The 23,248-nt window shown below is 47.8% G+C and overlaps 2 protein-coding genes across 2 annotated transcripts; one reads left to right on the top strand and one right to left on the bottom strand.

Annotated features, from left to right (window-relative positions):
• Nucleotides 1-7,088: 7,088 nt before the first annotated feature.
• LOC133113886 (dual specificity protein phosphatase 3-like) lies at nt 7,089-16,536 on the top strand. The gene is made up of 3 exons (XM_061223009.1): nt 7,089-7,427; nt 12,887-13,119; nt 14,526-16,536. The coding sequence occupies exons 1-3, from the start codon at nt 7,258-7,260 to the stop codon at nt 14,732-14,734; spliced, it is 612 nt and encodes a 203-aa protein (XP_061078993.1). The 5' UTR covers nt 7,089-7,257; the 3' UTR covers nt 14,735-16,536.
• Nucleotides 16,537-19,492: 2,956 nt separating this feature from the next.
• On the bottom strand, nt 19,493-22,349 carry LOC133114881 (tetra-peptide repeat homeobox protein 1-like). Its single transcript, XM_061224569.1, has 3 exons — nt 22,208-22,349; nt 20,020-20,479; nt 19,493-19,922 (listed from the first exon to the last, which is right to left on the bottom strand). Exons 1-3 carry the CDS (start codon nt 22,347-22,349, stop codon nt 19,493-19,495), a joined length of 1,032 nt encoding a protein of 343 aa, XP_061080553.1.
• Nucleotides 22,350-23,248: the final 899 nt, after the last annotated feature.

Here is a 23,248-nt window from a genome sequence, read left to right on the forward strand (position 1 = left end):
TGTTTGTTTGTTCAAAAAAAAAAAAAAAAAAAAAAAAAAATGGCCCTTGTCCTTATCTTTGTTGTACAGGTAGCAGTTGAAATTGTACTTCCCTCTAGGGTCTTTCAGCGAACTTATCCCTGGTTATGGGTATGCACTTTGTTGTACGTCGCTCTGGATAAGTGCGTCTGCCAAATGCCAATAATGTAATGTAATGCAGGTGTGTGTAATTAAGGCTGAATCCAAGGGAACGTTGCAGGACATAAACCCACCAAGAGAGGGCGCCAGAGTAATACGACTGCTGCCCTGTCTTGTGATGGGAGAGACCTCAGTGTTTGCTCAACTCAGCCCCGCAGTCAGAGGTCACACACACACACACACACACACACACACACAGTGTCTCTCACACACACACTCACACTCACGCACACATATGCACATGCACATGAACTTTAAAAAAAGTTGTTTGTGTAGTGGAACACAGTGACACTGAAATGAACGCTCTGTTCAGTCATGGGGTTTGGCTGATGCTTGGGAAGCATTTTCTTTGTGTGTGAAATGCTGAAATTCAGACATAAACATTTCAGTGCAGAGAAGTGTCTGTGAGGCACAGGTGAAGTAGAGCAGCAGCTGTTTACAGGTGTGTGCTGCTGCTCTCTTCTCTCCCTGCACCCAGGCCCACAGTAGCAAACATGCAAATACATCATTTCTATACAGTACGGAAACAGTTTGTATTTAAATGCATTCATGAGACAGTCACAAAAATAATAACATCCTTCATGCTTCCTGATCTGTTTTTATGGCTTTACCCTTTGAGGCCTTTTTAGTTTTAAAGGTACTCTGTGTTTGTAACCTCCCTCTCTGGAAAGAGAATCAAAGGGCTCCCAGTGACATGGCCGTGGCTCCGCGGACGCTAGTGTTCATATTGTGAGTGTGACCGCCGGGCTTTGAGAGAGATCTGAATGTTCTCCACTGTGCGCATGACCTGCATCCCCTATGGCCAGAGATCTGGAGTCTGTTCATATTTATTTACACGACACACTGAGTGTGGATGTGTGCAGTCAACAGCCTATGGAACCACGTCTTATGTTCTCCTCATCACTAACATAGCATGTCTTCATTTTAATGATTGATTGAAATATTAAATAATTTATAGAACTTCTACGTAATTCATGTATGGAAGATCTTGCTAGAATATCCTTAATAGATTCATAGTTTCTCATTTGTAATCTGTGAATCTCTGACTGTCATTTCTGTCATTTTATTATGTAATTCATGTAAATTATGTAATTACTTGTATGAAGTTCCCCCTGGAAAAATAAAGCTATTGTATTGTAAAAGCATACACTGAATGCATTGTTTAATGCATGTGCTTGTGTGTACTGTGTGCATTGTTTAATGCATGTGCTTGTGTGTACTATGTGCATTGTTTAATGCATGTGCTTGTGTGTACTGTGTGCATTGTTTAATGCATGTGCTTGTGTGTACTGTGTGCATTGTTTAATGCATGTGCTTGTGTGTACTGTGTGCATTGTTTAATGCATGTGCTTGTGTGTACTGTGTGCATTGTTTAATGCATGTGCTTGTGTGTACTGTGTGCATTGTTTAATGCATGTGCTTGTGTGTACTGTGTGCATTGTTTAATGCATGTGCTTGTGTGTACTGTGTGCATTGTTTAATGCATGTGCTTGTGTGTACTGTGTGCATTGTTTAATGCATGTGCTTGTGTGTGCTGTGTGCATTGTTTAATGCATGTGCTTGTGTGTACTGTGTGCATTGTTTAATGCATGTGCTTGTGTGTGCTGTGTGCATTGTTTAATGCATGTGCTTGTGTGTACTGTGTGCATTGTTTAATGCATGTGCTTGTGTGTACTGTGTGCATTGTTTAATGCATGTGCTTGTGTGTGCTGTGTGCATTGTTTAATGCATGTGCTTGTGTGTACTGTGTGCATTGTTTAATGCATGTGCTTGTGTGTACTGTGTGCATTGTTTAATGCATGTGCTTGTGTGTGCTGTGTGCATTGTTTAATGCATGTGCTTGTGTGTACTGTGTGCATTGTTTAATGCATGTGCTTGTGTGTACTGTGTGCATTGTTTAATGCATGTGCTTGTGTGTGCTGTGTGCATTGTTTAATGCATGTGCTTGTGTGTACTGTGTGCATTGTTTAATGCATGTGCTTGTGTGTACTGTGTGCATTGTTTAATGCATGTGCTTGTGTGTGCTGTGTGCATTGTTTAATGCATGTGCTTGTGTGTACTGTGTGCATTGTTTAATGCATGTGCTTGTGTGTACTGTGTGCATTGTTTAATGCATGTGCTTGTGTGTACTGTGTGCATTGTTTAATGCATGTGCTTGTGTGTACTGTGTGCATTGTTTAATGCATGTGCTTGTGTGTACTGTGTGCATTGTTTAATGCATGTGCTTGTGTGTACTGTGTGCATTGTTTAATGCATGTGCTTGTGTGTGCTGTGTGTTTATGTTGCTGGTAGGTATTAGACAGTGGCTCCTGTGAGGAGTTACAGCACAAACCCAGGAAGTAACTGTGAGCAATCCTCACAGCGTATGGCATTAGTCTTTTTCAGCTGGGGAAAGATCATGTTCTTTACACATACATGCACACACACATACACTGATCTAATGAATACGGAACACGACCGCCATGCGCACGATCAGCAGTGTGTGAATGATCTGTGGTAAGAGGTCTTTCAGCGTTAAATGTTAAAGAAAGAAAAGCGATGGAGGAGAGGTGATATGAAGGGGATATGAAGAGTCTGCAGTGTTTCATATCTGGACATGCACTTATTATTATGCACAAAATGACTTTTGCCAGAAAATAGCGCACAATGATCCAGAATGGTGATGGAGCACGGCCGATTTCTCTGTGATGCGGATGGTTGCCATGGCACCGCACGACATCTCCTCGGTATCGCCATGGAAACAGACAAACAGCACGCTGGAGCTGAGGACCCTTATTGTGCCAGGGACGGTGATTTACATGGCAATTTCCAATGCGAGAGAAGTCGGCATTAATTCTCAAGGTCATCGGTGGAAAAACAGAGAGGAATTATCAGCAGACAAACATGATTAAATGAAGGATCAATAAAAATGAAATTATACCAAAAATATAAAAAGCTGTATTGTCTGAAGTCATATACTGTACACTGTAACTCCACTGAAACTCCGCTGTAACTCTGTAACTCTGCAGTAAATCTGTAACTCTGGTGTAAATCTGCTGTAACTCTACTGTACCTCTGCTGTAACCTTACGGAAACAGAGTAAGTCTGCTGTAACTCTGCTGGAAGTCTGCTGGAACCCTGTTATTACAGTTCTGTAACTCTACTTTAACTCTGCTGTACCTCTGCACTGGAGAAAATATCACACACACACACTCACACACACACTCACATGCACACACACACACACACAGACATACAGAACTGGAGACAGTATCACACACACAGCACTGGAGAATGTATCACACACACACATGTGCACACACACTCACACACATATTCACACACACACACACACACACACACACACACACACATGCACACACACTCACACACACTCACATGCACACACACACAGCACTGGATAAAGTATCACACACACACACACACACACTCACATACAGCACTGGAGACAGTATCACACACACACACACACACACACACACACACACACACACACTCACATACAGCACTGGAGACAGTATCACCCACACACACACACACACACACATACACATATACAGCACTGTAGAAAGTATCACATACACACACACACAGCACTGGAATGAGAAAGTAGCATGCACTGTTCTTTACGGGTTAGCTAGCTGCTAGCATTGGTTAACAGACTAGACAGTATATCTTCATTGTGTTTAAAGCTGATCTTCTACCCTTCTGCTTTTCAGTAGTACTGTCATATATTCTACGCTCAGAGTGAACTCACAGTATCCACATATATTCCGCACTCAGAGTGGGAATGAGCTGTACATGAGCATTGCAGCCAGTCATTAGTGCCATCTGCTGGCAGGAACATGAATAACATCTGACAGTTCTCAATGAAAAGGTATGGCCTCTTCTGCTGTTCACTGCTGCTGGTCCATAATCTGAAACCATTTATGGGAGAGACTGACATAAGCAGTGCTAGAGCTTATAGTCTCAAATAGATTGCATAATCTCAAAATTCATAGGTAGTGCATTATAAATTAAGTAAGTGATTTAGCCATGCATGTATGCACACAGATGCACACACACACACACACACACACACTCACACACACATACACACACACACACACACACACACACACACATCTTTCAGAGGTGGGAACCCTTGAGCTACAAAGACAGGTAATCTCGTAGCATACTGCAACCTGAATCAGATGAGCAATTTTTAGCAGGTGGAGTGGAGAGCCCTCAGAAGAGACGTTTAAATGAGTGTGCTGTAAAATAAAAGCCCTTCTGTTCTCCTGTCAACGGCATTCTCTAAACACCCACAGTCTGTAATTACACACCTGTGTGGGGACCAACACAGAACAATCCACCTTCTGTCTCACATTACAAGGGTTTTTACATTACAGTGTCGACTGTTTTTAGTCCTGCACTGAACAGATTTCATAGATGTATTTATTAATGTGGCGGAAAAGCAGGGGTTATGGCACAGTGGAGTGCCGAGTAACAGCATTACCATGGCATTAGCTTTCTCCCTGGGTGATGATGTCATTGGCAGACGTTACTGGAAAACAGTACTAGCACTGAGGGCAGAGGACGAGCTTTGAGACTGGGTTCATATGTATCTACAGACTAACAGGGCCCCACATTGCATTCATTCACATTTGAGTTTTACTTTCGTAAAAATCACTGCACCTGCTAATTTCACTAATTCACACACATTCAACCAGAAATTAGAGTACTAATTCATGAAATCAGCAGGAGTAGTGATAGGTGGGAATTAAAACCTGCATACTCTCTGCCCAACAATGTGTGTATGTTGTCAAACTTTATTTCAGATAGTGTTGTCAGTTGCTTTTCAATCACAATTCAAGGCTTCAATTTCAATACAAGGCTTTAAAGTTTAAAGTCTGAACAGAAATTGCTAATATCTCTTACACACTTAATGCTGAAGTGCCTTTGACTATTGTTAGTGTTTGACAAAAATAAAATTGATAAAGAATGTTTAATTACTTTCATTGTATGCCAGCCTTTACTGTTTAATCTCCCAGCTAAGAAGGTTTCTGTCATACAGGAGACACACACACATATATACTTTTTATTGCCAATAAGTCCAGTAGAGGGGGCAATAGTGCATTTCATGTGTATTGGGACATTTTAGATACAGTAGGTCTTTTTACAACTAATTTAGTGCTCTATAATAAAGTAGCAATGAACAGCCATTTGACATCCATTTTTAGATCACTCATTTACTAAAAATAAAACTAATGTGCAATTTAATTTCAGCAAGGAGATCAGCATTTTTTCCCTATTGTGACATTTGGTCAGAAAAACTTCTTGACCAGGTCAGCATGCTTTTATGCAGTTAGTGTCACGTTTCAGGTCTGTCTTGCCTTGTTTTTATGTTTTTTCATTTGTCTTAGTCACGTATTATCTTATCATGTATTATGTTAGTCTAGGTTCGTCATGTTGTTTAGTTTGTTTCTTGTTACGATTTATTTTCTTGTCATGTCTAGTCATGTTTCGTTACGATTATTTTTACCTTGTTATGTTCAGTGGTTATCGTCTTAGTTCATTTAGTGTGATGTTTTGATTTATGTTTATTGTTACGCTGACTGGTCGTTGTTTAAACATACACTTTTACATGTCTTTCCGCAAACCTTGCGTTCCGGCTTTCTCTCTCTCTCTCTTTCTGTCACTCGCACCCTAATTGTTTCCATTTGTCTATTTACTAAAACTACTAGCGCTAGATCAGGATTGGGTAAATCTAACAAACTAATCATGTGTTCATGTTACCTTACGTTTTTCGTGCATGTCATTTACTAATTTACTAATGCTAGGGCAGGATAGGTTTATTACTAACGATTACTAATTACCTTGTTAAACTTGTCATCCATCGCACCTGTTTTCCATTCCCTTGCTGCTCTCTAACTAATTGTCTACACCTGTCTACACCTGCATTTATAGCCCAGTCGCGCTTCTGTTCGTTGTGAAATTGTCTGCCTCTTGTACGTCAAAGCAACGCTTGAGCAGTACTGGCATTGATTACGCGTTAAGAGCCAAGCCTGCCTACCGACCATTGTTTATTGATTTCTGTTTCGTTGACCATCGTTTGTTTTTGACCACGTCCTCGCCTACCGTTTTTGTACCTTTGCCTCGCTGCTTGTTTTATGGTTTCGATTTCCGCATCGCCCTCGACTACAACCGATCCGCCTGTACTTCTCCCCGCTGACCGCTCTCCTGCTACCGGACCTTCCTGCACGTCAACCGACTACGAGTTTGCCTCTTCCCTCGGCACCGTGCTTTTTGTTTGTTTGTTGTTTGTTTGGCTGGATCTACGTGCATGGACTTTGCTTGTTTTGACTACGCTCCTGGGCGGCCCTGACGGGACTTTATCCAACTATTGTTTCTGAGTCGTGCATTTTGGGTCCAACCCCCACGCACCCGTCTCAGTTAGTTGCTGCCACATGATTGGCTGATTAAATATTTGCATTAACAAGCTGGTGTACAGGTCTGAGTGTATAACATCAACCGTAGATAGCATGCAACAAGCAACACTGTCAACTTATCACGTGATTCAACATTCATCTTCTTGGAATTGCCACTACAACCTACAATATTCAGCAAGCTCCATTAAGCTAAAATGCACTGATTTGTAGTTTATTCCCTTCTTATGGGGCGACATTGGCTCCATTGCCAACCATTTCCCATTCATGAATTGGCATCTAGTTTTGTTCTTGTTCTCAGCCTCTATGACTGAAGACGACTTGAACATGAGTGATCAGTTGATGGCAGGTGTAACTCACGGTGTGAACAACGGGAGTCTACAGCGGTCCCTTTAACGGCTCCTTTAACGGTTGTCATTTAACAGTTGCCACCCGCTGGCGCGCGCTCTCAGGTTCACCTTTCATTCCGTCCGTGTGTGTGTGTGTGTGCGCGCGCGCGCGCGCGCGCCGTACGAGTTGCAGGAGAGAACCAGCGCTTCAGACTCTGGGCAAACAGGACAGAGAATTGCAGCAGGGCAAGGAACGAACACCTCCCCGAAGCGCATAGAAAACTGACACTTGTTCGCCACGTTTGGAAAGGCTGCTCGGTACCATGAAGAAAAACAGTCCGGCTAAGGTACCTGCCCCAGCTGAAGTCAACATGTCAGACTACGAGGTGTCTGTGCAACAGCTCAACGATCTCCTCTCAGACGGAAATGGGTTTTACTTTCTGCCAACCCAACATTTCAACGAGGTCTACCCCAGAATTTACGTGGGCAACGCGTAAGTACTTTGTTCCCGGTGAAATCTTTTTTCGCCAATTTTCTCCGTGTATGTTTGTCACACCATTTCCCGTCATTATCTGATGACACACAGGCTACTCTATTGTCTTCGGCAACACATCCTCTTCTAGTTCCACAGCACGCGTAAGGGGAGACGCTGGATATTCTGCAAAGATATTAAGTGGATAACCAGCTTGTGTTCGAAGTATGCATTGTGAATATGGAAGCAGGATCGCTGTACATTAAATCACTTCTATCGCTCTTGGAACGATGATAAAAGCGAGCGGCTTCTCAAAAGCATCCCAGCATTTACATTTTCCGTGTTATACATAGTCCGGAGAAATCGGTGACCGCTCTCAGCGCACGTGTTTTTATTATTTTTAAGTCGCTAGTTATATCCAGGGCACCGAATGTATCCGTAATGAAATGTATTTACAGCTATGGCATTGCAACCGAGCACTTGATTAGTTCGACTGGGTACTCACGTAGTACTTTCACTAAAACAGTTATTGTACATTATATTATCCTGAAAACGGGTTCGCTTCGAAAACAATTGTTGCCTACTGACTTGATGATGTTTGAACCTGACGGGGATCCGGTAAATTATGACTGAATGTCAGTATGTTTTATTTGTTTTTCATAATATGACATATTGTTGCATATTATTAACCTTGCATCTATATATAGCATGAGAGACGCTTCTATTTCACTTCCTGAAATAGAAGTGTTGCACGTGTGGCTGTATTCCCCTGGTAAAGTTTCAAATTAAAATCGTTTTGAGGGCACGTTCTTTCAACAACCCCCAATTACACACAGGGTCCCTCCCCCACACATTGAATGGATACAGCACTAGTCATTAATTGTAGGTCATCCTCTCTTCTAACAGATATGCATGCTCACACACACACACACACACATATGCATGTGCGCACACACACACACATTCATGCGCACACACATACACACACACACGCATGCATGTGCGCACACACACACACACATTCATGCGCACACACATACACACACGAATGCATTGACGTATTATGCATTCTGAAATGCTTTTCTGCTCACCACATGGTACAGAGTGGTTATCTGAGTAGGCTTTCAGCTCGAACCTGTCTGGCCATTCTCTGTTGACCTCTCTCATCCACAAGGCATGCGCAGGACTGCCGGTCTGTTTTTCACTCCACTCTGAGTAAACTCTAGAGACCGTTGTGTGTAAAAATCCCAAGAGAGCAGCAGTAACAGAAATACTAAAACCAGCCCATCTGGCGCCAACAATGATGGCACAATCAAAATCCCTTTTTTTCCTCATTCTGACCCGTATCTGCATGATGTTATGCATTGCACTGCTCAGTGAGTGTAGATAAATAAGTTATAGAAATTAAATGTATGACTATATACAGTGGGGTCCCAAAGTCTGAAACCACATTGAAAAAAATATATTTTTCATGTAATTGTGGATAAAATCACTGACAATCACCTGACCTCAACCCCACTGACAGTCACCTGACCTCAACCCCACTGACAATCACCTGACCTCAACCCCACTGACAATCACCTGACCTCAACCCCACTGACAATCACCTGACCTCAACCCCACTGACAATCACCTGACCTCAACCCCACTGACAACCACCTGACCCCAACCCCACTGACAATCACCTGACCTCAACTCCACTGAACATTTACAGGGACACTTGAAGACTGACAAAAGCCAAGCATGCAGTAACATCACAAGATGGGATCAAAACTGTATTACATGTACTTCACAGCACTAGACCTATTTTATGTTCACTGAGGAGCACAGACCTAATATTGTAGGACTACATTGTATTGTACTGTGATGCTGTTCTCCAGCCTACATGTCTGTATTGTGGATGCTACTGTGTAGTGACTCAGGTTGGGCTGGACTCTCTGCCCGGTCTCCCTCATCATGATTTATGACATGGTCCACCATGGTAGCCATAATATTGTCGGAAATATGTTTCCATCTATTCGCTGTTCCCTTCTCTGTTCTTGTCTTTGTCCTCCTCCTCCTACTACTCTCTCTCTCTTCCTCTTCCTCTCACGCTCACTCTCACTGCCTCGATGTTTGCAAAGTTCTCACAAAAGAAGTGACCTTACCTGAGGTCTATTTGTAGTGCTCAGGCTCGGATTGATTGGAGTTCAATCAGTGTAGAAGTGTTTTCATGTGTGTGTGGGTGTTGCCAACTTCATGTTTTATATTTTGAATAGAAGTGTTTTCCCAATGATTGCAAGAGATTTCATTCTCGAGCAAAGTGTCTAATGTAAGAAACAGTGTGCAGTGTTTTGCAGGAAATGTGTTGCAAAATTGCAAACAAAGTGCAAAGCAGGAAATGTGCTGTGGTTTTGGTGCCTTTGTTTAAGGCATGATTACAAAAGTTAAGGCTCTGATTCTTTTGTCTAAGCATTCAATTTTAGTGTGTAAGCAATTGGAAAAAACTTTTCACTCAAATTGTTATACTAATAATATAAATTGTAATGAAAAAAAATATGTTAAATTAGAAAAGAATGCAAACATTTTCACAAGTGGATCCCACTGTATAATGCAGTTATAGGCCATAGATTGCTCTCCAGATGAGAGAATTTTCTGTGACACGTCTTGTTGTGACACAGATTAATGTAATTACAGCAGTGAACCCCAGTCCCTTCATCAGGGCTGTGTATTATTCAGGGAGCAGGCTTATGTACCCTACGGTTCAGACTGTGTGTTAGTGTCATGCCCTGTCAGAACAGCACACAACAGACTGTGTGTTAGTGTCATGCCCTGTCAGAACAGCACACAACAGACTGTGTGTTAGTGTCATGCCCTGTCAGAACAGCACACAACAGACTGTGTGTTAGTGTCATGCCCTGTCAGAACAGCGTGACCTGCGGTTCAGACTGTGTGTTAGTGTCATGCCCTGTCAGAACAGCACACAACAGACTGTGTGTTAGTATCATGCCCTGTCAGAACAGCACACAACAGACTGTGTGTTTGTGTCATGCCCTGTCAGAACAGCACACAACAGACTGTGTGTTAGTGTCATGCCCTGTCAGAACAGCACACAACAAACTGTGTGTTTGTGTCATGCCCTGTCAGAACAGCACACAACAGACTGTGTGTTAGTGTCATGTCCTGTCAGAACAGCGTGACCTGCGGTTCAGACTGTGTGTTAGTGTCATGTCCTGTCAGAACAGCGTGACCTGCGGTTCAGACTGTGTGTTTGTGTCATGCCCTGTCAGAACAGCACACAACAGACTGTGTGTTAGTGTCATGTCCTGTCAGAACAGCGTGACCTGCGGTTCAGACTGTGTGTTAGTGTCATGCCCTGTCAGAACAGCACACAACAGACTGTGTGTTTGTGTCATGCCCTGTCAGAACAGCACACAACAGACTGTGTGTTAGTGTCATGCCCTGTCAGAACAGCACACAACAGACTGTGTGTTAGTGTCATGCCCTGTCAGGACAGCACACAACAGACTGTGTGTTAGTGTCATGCCCTGTCAGAACAGCGTAACCTACGGTTCAGACTGTGTGTTCGTGTCATGCCCTGTCAGAACAGCGCACAAACCCTTCTTCCACACGCGCTGTGTTTAGGGTTTTACGTAATGGTGCAGGAGGCTGTGTGTGTTTGGTACTCAAGGGACACAGGCGTATGAAGGAGCACTGTCATTAGCGTGTGTTTGGAAAGGACCGTTGTTATTAGCAGCTAGCTGTGTACACACACACTCACAAACACACACACACGCACCCACACATAGAAACACAGAAGCACGCACCCACACAACTACAGCTGGCGCAAGCACGCATGCACTCAGTGGAGCATTTTGTGCATTATGATAAATACAACTGCTCTGTCCAGCTGGAATATGAGACTGGGGATCAATAACACACAGCTGGGACTGGGAGAGAGTTCTGCATATCACCATTCATCCCCAGGGGCTCATATCCCAGAACCTCTCAGCTCTCCTCCGGGCCCTGCTGCAGCTCACTGCTGAGGGGAGCAGCCAGGAGGGGGATGTCTGGCCTCTGTTCCCCTGTGATGTCAGTATGCTCTGTTCCCCTGTGATGTCAGTATGCTCTGCTCCCCTGTGATGTCACTAAGCTCTGTTCCCCTGTGATGTCACTAAGCTCTGCTCCCCTGTGATGTCAGTATGCTCTGTTCCCCTGTGATGTCAGTATGCTCTGTTCCCCTGTGATGTCACTAAGCTCTGTTCCCCTGTGATGTCACTAAGCTCTGTTCCCCTGTGATGTCAGTAAGCTCTGTTCCCCTGTGATGTCAGTATGCTCTGTTCCCCTGTGATGTCAGTATGCTCTGTTCCCCTGTGATGTCAGTATGCTCTGTTCCCCTGTGATGTCACTAAGCTCTGTTCCCCTGTGATGTCACTAAGCTCTGTTCCCCTGTGATGTCACTAAGCTCTGTTCCCATGTGATGTCACTAAGCTCTGTTCCCATGTGATGTCACTAAGCTCTGTTCCCCTGTGATGTCAGTAAGCTCTGTTCCCCTGTGATGTCAGTAGGCCCTGTTCCCCTGTGATGTCAGTAGGCCCTGTTCCCCTGTGATGTCAGTAGACTCTGGTCCCCTGTGATGTCAGTAGACTCTGGTCCCCTGTGATGTCAGTAGACTCTGGTCCCCTGTGATGTCAGTATGCTCTGTTCCCCTGTGATGTCAGTAGACTCTGGTCCCCTGTGATGTCAGTAGACTCTGGTCCCCTGTGATGTCAGTATGCTCTGTTCCCCTGTGATGTCTGGTCTCTGTTTCCCCTGTGATGTCAGTAGGGTGGGGAGGGAAATTGATGGCTGAGGCTTCACACAGTGCATTATGGGATATGTCAGCATGCTGAGTGGAGGCCTTGTGCTGTTCCAGGGCAATCTTCTGTGAATGCTCTGTCTGATGCACGCTGCTCTGTGTGACGCACGCTGCTCTGTGTGACGCACGCTGCTCTGTGTGACGCACGCTGCTCTGTGTGATGCATGCTGCTCTGTGTGACGCACGCTGCTCTGTGTGACGCACGCTGCTCTGTGTGACGCACGCTGCTCTGTCTGACGCATGCTGCTCTGTGTGACGCATGCTGCTCTGTCTGACGCATGCTGCTCTGTCTGACGCATGCTGCTCTGTCTGACGCATGCTGCTCTGTGGACGCATGCTGCTCTGTGGACGCACGCTGCTCTGTGTGACGCACGCTGCTCTGTGTGATGCATGCTGCTCTGTGTGACGCATGCTGCTCTGTGTGACGCACGCTGCTCTGTGTGATGCATGCTGCTCTGTGTGGCGCATGCTGCTCTGTGTGACGCATGCTGCTCTGTGTGACGCATGCTGCTCTGTGTGACGCATGCTGCTCTGTCTGATGCACGCTGCTCTGTGTGACGCATGCTGCTCTGTCTGACGCATGCTGCTCTGTGTGACGCATGCTGCTCTGTCTGACGCATGCTGTGCTGCGTGTTTGCTGCAGGTTTGTGGCGCAGAATGTGATGCGACTGCAGAAGCTGGGTGTGACGCACATCCTGAACGCCGCGGAGGGGAACTCCTTCATGCACGTCAACACCAGCGCCGAATTCTACTCAGGATCCGGGATCACGTACCACGGCATGAAGGCTAGCGACACCGACCACTTCGACCTCAGCGTGTTTTTCGAGGAGGGAGCTGACTTCATGGAGAAGGCCCTGGCGCACAAAGACGGAAAGGGTACGGCAAGTACCAGCATCCCTCTGGTGTCCCTCTTTCATTCCTTCATTCTTTCTTCCTGAGAGCGGGCTCATTCCGACTGCTTACTCTTCACCTCCTTTCTCCTTGTTCCTTGCCTGACCCGGCAAATTGATTGAGGCCATCTTTAAGGAATTTCTAGTCCATTAAATGTTCCTTCTAGATTCTAGAAGCTGAAAATTCTGCATCCTTTCCAGAAGTGTTATATAAATGATGGACCTGTGGTTCCACCTTTCCATTTGCATAACTGATCTTTTCTCTTCACCTACTTCACCTTGCAATCTTTCCTTGCCTGCCCCGATGGGCGGAGCTAGGAGCCTGGAGGAGGGGCTGGAGGAGGGGCTGGAGAAGGGGCTGGAGAAGGGGCTGGAGGAGGGGCTGGAGAAGGGGCTGGAGGAGTGGCTGGAGAAGGGGCTGGAGAAGGGGCTGGAGAAGGGGCTGGAGAAGGGGCTGGAGGAGGGGCTGGAGGAGCTGGAGGGGTTGGAGGGGTTGGAGAAGTGGAGAAGGGGTTGCCCAGGGAAGGGAAAGGCACATCAGCAGCTGAATGCCTCCCCAGTTCTGTAACAGCCTCTGATGTCACTGCTGCTCCACTTCATATCCTCGTACAGTGCTTTCACCATTACCTCTGACAACCCAATTACCCATGAAGATCCCTGCTTTTATTTTACACTCTAAAATGGCTTCATTATTGTCTCTATCACACGTTGCTTGTAAACGTGCTTTTGTACATGATGGTCTTATGCAGGGCTGGCAAGAGGTTTTCACTTCCACACTAACGAAGCACACCTCAGTTTGATGAGCACAAATTAGTACCAGCAGAGGTGCCAAATCAGGGATGAAATTAGAATGAAAACCTACAGGATGGTAGATCTGCAGGAACAGGGTTGATGGATTAATGGTGATTAATAATCCTCATGGTTATTAATGTAAATGTATAATGTAATAGCTGGAAATGTGAAAAACAGCAGGTGCAGAGAAGAGCTGAAAATAGACTCTCGAGGGGGGGGGGGGCAGCCTGTTCTGGCCAATAAAGAGAGGCGGGGGCATATCAGGATCACCTGTCATCCCAAGGGCGGTCCCTCAGGTCAGGAACAGAACAAGGTGGGGCCAGTGATGGATGGGAGGAGGGAGGAGCGGTGGTTTTGGAGTGCTGGGGTGACCATGACCTCCCCCACCCCCACAGCCCCCACCCCTACAGGCTCTCCCTCTCTCCTTGATCCCTGAGGTAGGATAGAAACATTCTAGCCTCTGATATTACTCCTGCTCCACTCCATAGCCTTTTACAGTGCTTTGACATTATATAAAGACTGTTACCTGACTCCATGGAGATACTCTTGCACATAGCAGGTGTGGAGGTCTTTCCTCCATCTCCCTCTGTCCCTCCCCAGGGAAGGTGTTTGTGCACTGCCGCGAGGGCTACAGCCGGTCCCCCACCCTCGTCATCGCCTTCCTCATGCTGCGGCGCAAGATGGACGTGTGCTCCGCGCTCGCCCTGGTGCGGCAGAAGAGGGAGATCGGCCCCAACGACGGCTTCCTGCGGCAGCTCTGCCAGCTCAACGAGCGCATCGCCAAAGAGGGCAAGACCAGGCCTCAGTGAGAGTCTACAACAGGGTACACACACACACACACACACACACACACACACACACACACACACACACAGACACACACACACACACACACACACACACACACACACACACACACACACACACACACTTTCCTATACCTGTGAGGTCCGTGACGTGGCAAGAGCAGGCCTCAGTGAGAGTACAGCAGGGTACAGATGCATGCATATACACAGCCACACACACATACAGTGCATCCGGAAAGTATTCACAGCGCTTCACTTTTCCCACATTTTGTTATGTTACAGCCTTATTCCAAAATGGAATAAATTCATTATTTTCCTCAAAATTCTACACACAACACCCCATAATGACAATTAAGCTCTGCTTAAGAGCAAGTGAGTCTACAGCAGGGTACAGATACACACATACGCACAAACACACACACACACACACACTCACACATATGCACAAACACACACACACACACACACACACACACACACACACACACACACACACACACACACACACACACACACGCACTGCCTGCCCCGTGTGCGGACATTGCAGGGTTTATATCTGAGCTGTACCTGAGTGGACAGAGGGTGGAGAGGAAGGGGAGGAGCCTGTTGCCCTGGGCGATGCTATAATTCATCCTCTCCCACTCTCTCTCCACTGCACTGCCATATGCCACTGGCCCTGGCTTCCCAACCTTACCTCTTGGGTTTCAGAATCTTTCGAAATGTAAAATATCATTTTTGCAGGGGTGTCCATGGAGTTTTCTACTGCAGGGGAGAGGGTGTATTGAGTTTCAGATTCCCAAACCACACCAATCATATTATACTTATGGTTCAGGTGGGTGTGGTTCCAGGAGCGTACTGCTTTCAGTATATGTGTACATAGAAATCTATCTTTATGTAATTTTGAGGTACAGAGCTGTATTCCGCACAGGAATTTGCCTTCTCACAAACAAAACTCAACCTACCTATCACACTCAAACGCACAGAGCTATTTTCTGACTCCTGAACTGCCATACAAATGAAAAATAGTTTTCTGAGGTATCATGAGATTAAAGTCCATACTTTCCATCCACTGAAATTATGATTACATCACACAGTTAAGTCAGGGCCCCTCCTGTTAATGACTTAAAGGATCCCACGTCTCTCTCTATGCCTGCCTTTCACGCTGAAATGGCCTGTGCTTAGTTGGATACTATGGGCATTCCCGATCGCACACGTTCACACCAGCTACATCTCCTCTGTCAGGACACGGTCTTTAAAACTTGTGTTTATGTGAACATCCTCCTGTTATTCTCGCACAGTTGGGTCTTATTCACGCACTCACACACGCACACACACACGCACCTGCAATTCAAACCTTTATTATTTAAGTTTTTTGTTGAATGTGGAGTGATGATAATAGAGGTTGAATGTTCATGTTCAAAATGTTTTATTTGTATGTAAACAGTATATAAGTATTTCAGTGCAGGATAGGTGCATTTGTACTCTTTATTTTACATTACATTTACATTATTGGTATTTGGCAGATGTTCTTGTCCAGAGCGACGTACAACAAAGTGCAAATCGGAATCAGGGGCAAGTGCAATTACAAGTGCTAAGTCTACTGACAATGGAATATATCAAAAACCGTTTTTATGCAGCACAAAGCGATAGAATGATTTACACAATACACCGCTTACATAGCCAAAACGAGAGCAGCCAGAACACCATCCTAACAGGGAGGTGACCTGTGGTGGCTGAATGAAGAGGTCTGGCAGGCATGTAGGGTCTGATGATCTTTTGGAGGTAAGCTGGTGGGGTTGGGTGTGTATGGGTGGGTTTGGGGTTATATGGGTGGGGTTGGGTGTATATGGGTGGGGTTGGGTGTATATGGGTGGGTTAGGGGTTATATGGGTGGGGTTAGGTGTATATGGGTGGGGTTGGGATTATATGGGTGGGGTTGGGGTTATATGGGTGGGGTTGGGTGTTTATGGGTGGGGTTGGGGTTATATGGGTGGGCTTGGGTGTATATGGGTGGGGTTGGGGTGTGTATGGGTGGGGTTGGGGTGTGTATGGGTGGGGTTGGGGTATGTATGGGTGGGCTTGGGTGTGTATGGGTGGGGTTAGGTGTATATGGGTGGGGTTTAGCACTGCCCTCTTCATTGATTTTTTTACACACTGCCAGTTTTATTCAATGTAATCCCGATAACCTGTTTAAATTGTATTTAAAACAATAATCATGGTATTTGAATATTTGTATATTATTGATTGTTATGTGTGGAGGCCTCTGATCTGATGCTGATATGTCACCTGTGTGTACAGTTTGTGTGGAATGAAGAACACTGTAAATGTGACTTTACTCTGTTGGAGTATTAAAGAGTAGCTGGGTGCTAGACTGGTGGAGAGCGAGTTTTTTTTTTTCAAGCATTATAGAAAAGATTTAGAAATTATCCTATGATCCCAGTATTCCAGTAACCACAAGTTTTATTTCCAAATGTATTTATTTCCTTAACCAAATCTAAATCTTATTGCTGTAAAATGCATTAAAAATACATTCTCACCACCATAACATGTTTACACTGTTTCTCCTGAAGCAAAAAGTGGAGAGTTAGTCTCTGAGCTTAACCAGAAGCATTTTTTAAATGCAGTGGAATTTGAAAAGTAAAATAATCCATGCAAAACATATGGTGCTGTTAGAGCACTAGTCACATACATGTATGGAAAAAAGCATCAGTACATAAACAATGTTATCTTCATAAAAAGTCTATTTTGAGGTCACATGTCTAGTGTGGATACCTGGGATCTTTCATAAGGCCAGAGTCTTTGTTCCTTTTCCAAAAGAAAGGTTTCCTCCCACAAAGCACTTTTATTAATGAACTGTCACTTCTTGTTTAATTTCCTCAGAGACTTGTGCGTTGGTGATAGATTACAACACTTATAACCCGTTCTCTTCACATGGTTTGTGCTGTCCTGCACTTCTAAGTTGAAGTGTGCATTCTTGACGTAAAAACATTTCAGTGGAACACAAACATTCTTGATTACTAACCAGCAAATTATGTATGGTATTAAAACTTGTAACATCAGCCAGAGGCTTTTCAGCAAACAATATCATTTTTAGTGTTTTTTAAACAACAATTTGAGTGCATGGGGGACACAATGAGGAGTTCACACCGGTGACAGTTACAGTAACGGCCACCAGGTGGAGACACACTCGAGCTCCCGCACTGCATCTCCCTGCTCCTCTCCACGTGCCTCTCCGGAGCCCGGAATGAAGGCATAGCCTGCTGGAATGTGGGGGGATTAAACTCCCATCTTAAATCACTCATTCATATTGTTCCCGCCGTTCTGAACGTTTTGTTCTTCATTGATGGCTCTGTGGAGCTCAGGCAGGGGCGCTCCTGACCGCAGGACCGGGCCAACACGGTCTTCATGATTTGGGGTCACTGTATTTTGGGGGCTAAACCGCGAGCACTCGGCGCTGGGACAAGCGGGGCTCCCATTTCACATTCTGCCCCGGTACTCGTTCCGTTTGACCATCTCATTGGCCCGTCCGTCTCATTGGCCCATCTGTCTCATTGGCCCATCTGTCTCATTGGCCCATCTGTCTCATTGGCCCATCTCATTGGCCCGTCCGTCTCATTGGCCCATCTGTCTCATTGGCCCATCTGTCTCATTGGCCCATCTGTCTCATTGGCCCATCTCATTGGCCCATCTGTCTCATTGGCCTGTCTCATTGGCCCATCTCATTGGCCCATCTGTCTCATTGGCCCATCTCATTGGCCCGTCTCATTGGCCCATCTGTCTCATTGGCCCATCTCATTGGCCCGTCTCATTGGCCCATCTGTCTCATTGGCCCATCTCATTGGCCCATCTGTCTCATTGGCCTGTCTCATTGGCCCATCTCATTGGCCCATCTGTCTCATTGGCCCGTCTCATTGGCCCGTCTCAGCAGCCTGTACCTGTCAGGCCCACCCTTCCTGCCGCTGGAGAGAGGAGGATCGGGGGAAAGAGTTGGAGGGGGGGGGGGGTGGAGGAGGGAGGGGAGGGATGAGTGGGACAGATTGGGCCCTGGGCCTCACTCCCTCTCCCTCTACACTCCCTCCTTCCTCAGCCCCTTATCTCTCCCACAGTCCCCCAGGAGAGCACGCTCATCGTCAGTTAGATCTGCTATTTAGAGTCATTGATCATGTGTCATGAGACTTACTATTCATTATAATTCTGTTCCTCTGTTTCCACCTGTACACCGCAGGCTGTTTCTAGAGTGGTGCTCATTCAGAGAAAGTCTCACACTCTCAAACAAAGGCCTTCAGATAACGGAGTTCCTGTCTGACTGACCTGTTTACATTAGAGAATAAGAATGAAGGGAATAGTCATTTGGGGGAAATTAAATTAATCGGATGTTTGGATGTGTGTGTAGCCTCTGGACACTGGGGTGGAGACGGGCCCTGGGGTGGAGATGGGCCCTAGGGTGGAGACGGGCCCTGGGGTGGAGACGGGCCCTGGGGTGGAGACGGGCCCTGGGGTGGAGGCGGGTCCTGCGGTGGAGACGGGCCCTGCGGTGGAGACGGGTCCTGGGGTGGAGACGGGCCCTGGGGTGGAGACGGGCCCTGGGGTGGAGGCGGGCCCTGGAGTGGAGATGGGCCCTGGGGTGGAGACGGGTCCTGGAGTGGAGATGGGCAGACGGGCCCTGGGGTGGAGGCGGGCCCTAGGGTGGAGACGGGCCCTGGGGTGGAGACGGGCCCTGGGGTGGAGACGGGTCCTGGAGTGGAGATGGGCAGACGGGCCCTAGGGTGGAGACGGGCCCTGGGGTGGAGACGGGTCCTGGAGTGGAGATGGGCAGACGGGCCCTAGGGTGGAGACGGGCCCTGGGGTGGAGGCGGGCCCTGGGGTGGAGACGGGCCCTAGGGTGGAGACGGGCCCTAGGGTGGAGATGGGCCCTGGGGTGGAGACGGGCCCTGGGGTGGAGGCGGGCCCTGGGGTGGAGGCGGGCCCTGGGGTGGAGACGGGCCCTGGGGTGGAGGCGGGCCCTGGGGTGGAGGCGGGCCCTGGGGTGGAGGCGGGCCCTGGGGTGGAGACGGGCCCTGGGGTGGAGGCGGGCCCTGGGGTGGAGGCGGGCCCTGGGGTGGAGGCGGGCCCTAGGGTGGAGACGGGCCCTAGGGTGGAGACGGGCCCTGGGGTGGAGACGGGTCCTGGAGTGGAGATGGGCAGACGGGCCCTGGGGTGGAGGCGGGCCCTAGGGTGGAGACGGGCCCTGGGGTGGAGACGGGCCCTGGGGTGGAGACGGGTCCTGGAGTGGAGATGGGCAGACGGGCCCTAGGGTGGAGACGGGCCCTGGGGTGGAGACGGGTCCTGGAGTGGAGATGGGCAGACGGGCCCTAGGGTGGAGACGGGCCCTGGGGTGGAGGCGGGCCCTGGGGTGGAGACGGGGCCCTAGGGTGGAGACGGGCCCTAGGGTGGAGATGGGCCCTGGGGTGGAGACGGGCCCTGGGGTGGAGGCGGGCCCTGGGGTGGAGGCGGGCCCTGGGGTGGAGACGGGCCCTGGGGTGGAGGCGGGCCCTGGGGTGGAGGCGGGCCCTGGGGTGGAGGCGGGCCCTGGGGTGGAGACGGGCCCTGGGGTGGAGGCGGGCCCTGGGGTGGAGGCGGGCCCTGGGGTGGAGGCGGGCCCTAGGGTGGAGACGGGCCCTGGGGTGGAGACGGGCCCTGGGGTGGAGACGGGCCCTGGGGTGGAGACGGGCCCTGGGGTGGAGGCGGGCCCTGGGGTGGAGGCGGGCCCTGGGGTGGAGACGGGCAGACGGGTCCTGGAGTGGAGACGGGTCCTGGAGTGGAGACGGGTCCTGGGGTGGAGGCGGGCCCTGGGGTGGAGACGGGTCCTGGGGCGGCATTGGGGATGAAGATTGAAGGATTGGTAAGGGAGCCAGAGAAGACAATGGAGATGTAACCAGGGACGGCGTAGGCCGGGGAGTGGAGTAGACTCTGGGGATGAGGTCTGGATTGTGAGAAGGCGAAACTGGAGACTGGGGCTGGAGGCAGCGAGGAGACGCTGGGGATATATTTTAATGACATTTTTACTACTTCTACTTCTATAAAGTAACTCAATAATGTACAAATTAAATAAAGTATATGAATATTGAAAATGAAAACCAAACCTGAAAACTGAGGGAGAATGAAGACTTGAGATATAAGAGATGAATATTCCCCTTTTTTGTATTAACAATTAACCTAAATTGTCCCTGGTGTAATTCATGTTCTTGTAAGCTCAAATAAAAGAAACCAGATCCGGCTGTGTTGATTTCAGATCCACCTGTGTTCGGAGACACGACTGCAGAATGAGCGGAGCTCTCTGAACTGAAAGCACATATCCATCATGCTGCCATAAAGGCCAAGGGGCTTAAGTTTGGAGACAAAAAGATGGAAAATAACTTTTTCCAACTATTTGTCAGAGCTTTGAACCTTCCTATGAGCACTGTTAAGTCCATTGTAAGAAAATGGGGAATAAATATGCCACAACCCACCCAGACACAACCAAGATCAGACTACTGGACAACTGTCAGAAATCACCAAGAGAGCAGATACAACACTGACTGTTGCAGAGCCCTTTGGCTGAGACAGAAACGGTGTGGAGTGATGGAAAGAAGTCCTGCGACCTTCTGGAGAAAAACCACTAAGAACTGTGTGTGTGTGTGTGTGTGCCTGTGTGTGCGTGTGCCTGTGTGCGTGTGTGTGTGCCTGTGTGTGTGCGTGTGTGTGTGCCTGTGTGTGCCTGTGTGTGTGGGTGCCTGTGTGTGCCTGTGTGTGTGTGTGCGTGTGCCTGTGTGTGTGTGTGCGTGTGCCTGTGTGTGTGTGTGCCTGTGTGTGTGTGTGTGCGTGTGTGTGTGCGTGTGTGTGTGCCTGTGTGTGTGGGTGCCTGTGTGTGCCTGTGTGTGTGTGTGCGTGCGTGTGCCTGTGTGCGTGTGTGCGTGTGTGTGTGTGTGTGCGTGTGCCTGTGTGTGTGTGTGCCTGTGTGTGTGTGTGTGCGTGTGTGTGTGCCTGTGTGTGTGGGTGCGTGCGTGTGCCTGTGTGCGTGTGTGCGTGTGTGTGTGTGTGTGCCTGCATGTGACTGTGTGTGTGTTCACACAGCTTTCACAACACAAGGGCTGTTTTTTCGCCGGCAGTGAAACATGGCGGTCTTTAGTCACCAAGCTGTTCACAGCAGTATTATTTATGCACATATTACATTTCAAAGGCTGTCGTTACACTGATGAGCCACGCTGAACCCCACTTCATCAAACACAGAAAGAACTGGCCCAATCTGCCATCTGACGTAACCCTTTTTATTTGCTGTTCTGCAGGGACAGGTTGTCATCTATGTTGAAGTTATTTCCATGTGCGTACCCACGCCCCCTCTCCTGTAACTAATGATTGCGTCAGATGGGAAGCACATGACCCCCCCCCCCCCCCCGTACAGCAGGGGGGGCGCGAGGCGCTCACACATCTGCCGCACAGCGCTAATTACCACCGCACATCGGGAGAGCGGTCTTTCGGAGCGGACAGCGGCTTCAGATCCGCTTCCAGAGTCGGCAGCGTCCGAGCTCCTCTCCCCGCGGCGCGGAGGTGTCCCTGCGGTCACGGGCGCCTCCCGGGCCAGCTGAGCTGCATTAGTCATACGCACCGTCCACTGCTGAGGTACGAACACAGCTAAAGTATGACTATTGGCTGTCACTTTAAAAGAAAAAATTGGTTGCACTGGGAGTTCAAAAGTATTAGCCTCAAATAATCTCTAGCCATGACATCCATGTAAATGGTTTGCACTCACGTTAAACTCCCTACAGTGCTACACTAAATTAAGAAGAAAGAGGTTTAGAAAAATTAATAATGATGTACGTTGTGATACACCGAGGTCAGAATGTGCATTCCCCATCAGCAGATTAGCAGCAGCATGAGGAGGAAAAATAACATTTCAATATAAAAAGTGAGTCTGACCTCTCACAGACAAGAGAGGATTTCGGGATTTGAATTTGGCGATTGAAACTTGCAGGAATGCCAACCAGGGGATATCGCCGAAGATCCACCTGGCTCTATCCCCTGGCTCACAAAACTTCTTCAAATCCTCTGCTGGAAACAAAAACCACAACCTCTCAAAAACATAATCCCGCTCAACTGTGGTTACTCAAGGCAGCTTAAAGAAATGGCAACAATAAAAAGCCTCCATTTGTGAAATTCTGTGCACCAGCCTACTGTACCTGTTCCCATGAACCATTCTCAGCTGCTTGTGGAACAGTGGGCCTTCGCTTTCCCACCTGTTTCTGGTCTTCCCATCTGGAACGTGTTTAAGGATTTCTCCCACAGTGGCCTGTGTTCATGGCAGGGGTAACCACTGGACCTCGTTGCCCTGGAGACGTGTTGATCCAGACACGTTCTCCGTTCTAGCACGTTTCTAACTGACATGGAAAGGCCCCGTCAGCTGATCTACCAGAGACCTTTGTTGTTAGATGGATGAGGTGTCCTGTTGCTGCAGCAAACAGTCTCCCTCATCGGCAGTGAGAGCAGCAGTCAGGAGCACGT

Source organism: Conger conger, chromosome 16 (genome assembly GCF_963514075.1).
Source record: "Conger conger chromosome 16, fConCon1.1, whole genome shotgun sequence".
Taxonomy (NCBI): domain Eukaryota; kingdom Metazoa; phylum Chordata; class Actinopteri; order Anguilliformes; family Congridae; genus Conger; species Conger conger.

Coding starts and splice junctions, on each gene's coding strand:
- LOC133113886 (XM_061223009.1), top strand. CDS start 7,258: ATGAAGAAAAACAGTCCGGCTAAGGTACCTGCCCCAGCTGAAGTCAAC. Junction 7,428..12,886: donor AGAATTTACGTGGGCAACGC/GTAAGTACTTTG, acceptor TGTTTGCTGCAG/GTTTGTGGCGCAGAATGTGA. Junction 13,120..14,525: donor GGCGCACAAAGACGGAAAGG/GTACGGCAAGTA, acceptor GTCCCTCCCCAG/GGAAGGTGTTTGTGCACTGC.
- LOC133114881 (XM_061224569.1), bottom strand. CDS start 22,349: ATGACTAATGCAGCTCAGCTGGCCCGGGAGGCGCCCGTGACCGCAGGG. Junction 20,480..22,207: donor CGAAAGACCGCTCTCCCGAT/GTGCGGTGGTAA, acceptor TCTCCACCCCAG/GGCCCGCCTCCACCCCAGGG. Junction 19,923..20,019: donor GGGCCCGTCTCCACCCTAGG/GCCCGTCTGCCC, acceptor CCTCCACCCCAG/GGCCCGTCTGCCCATCTCCA.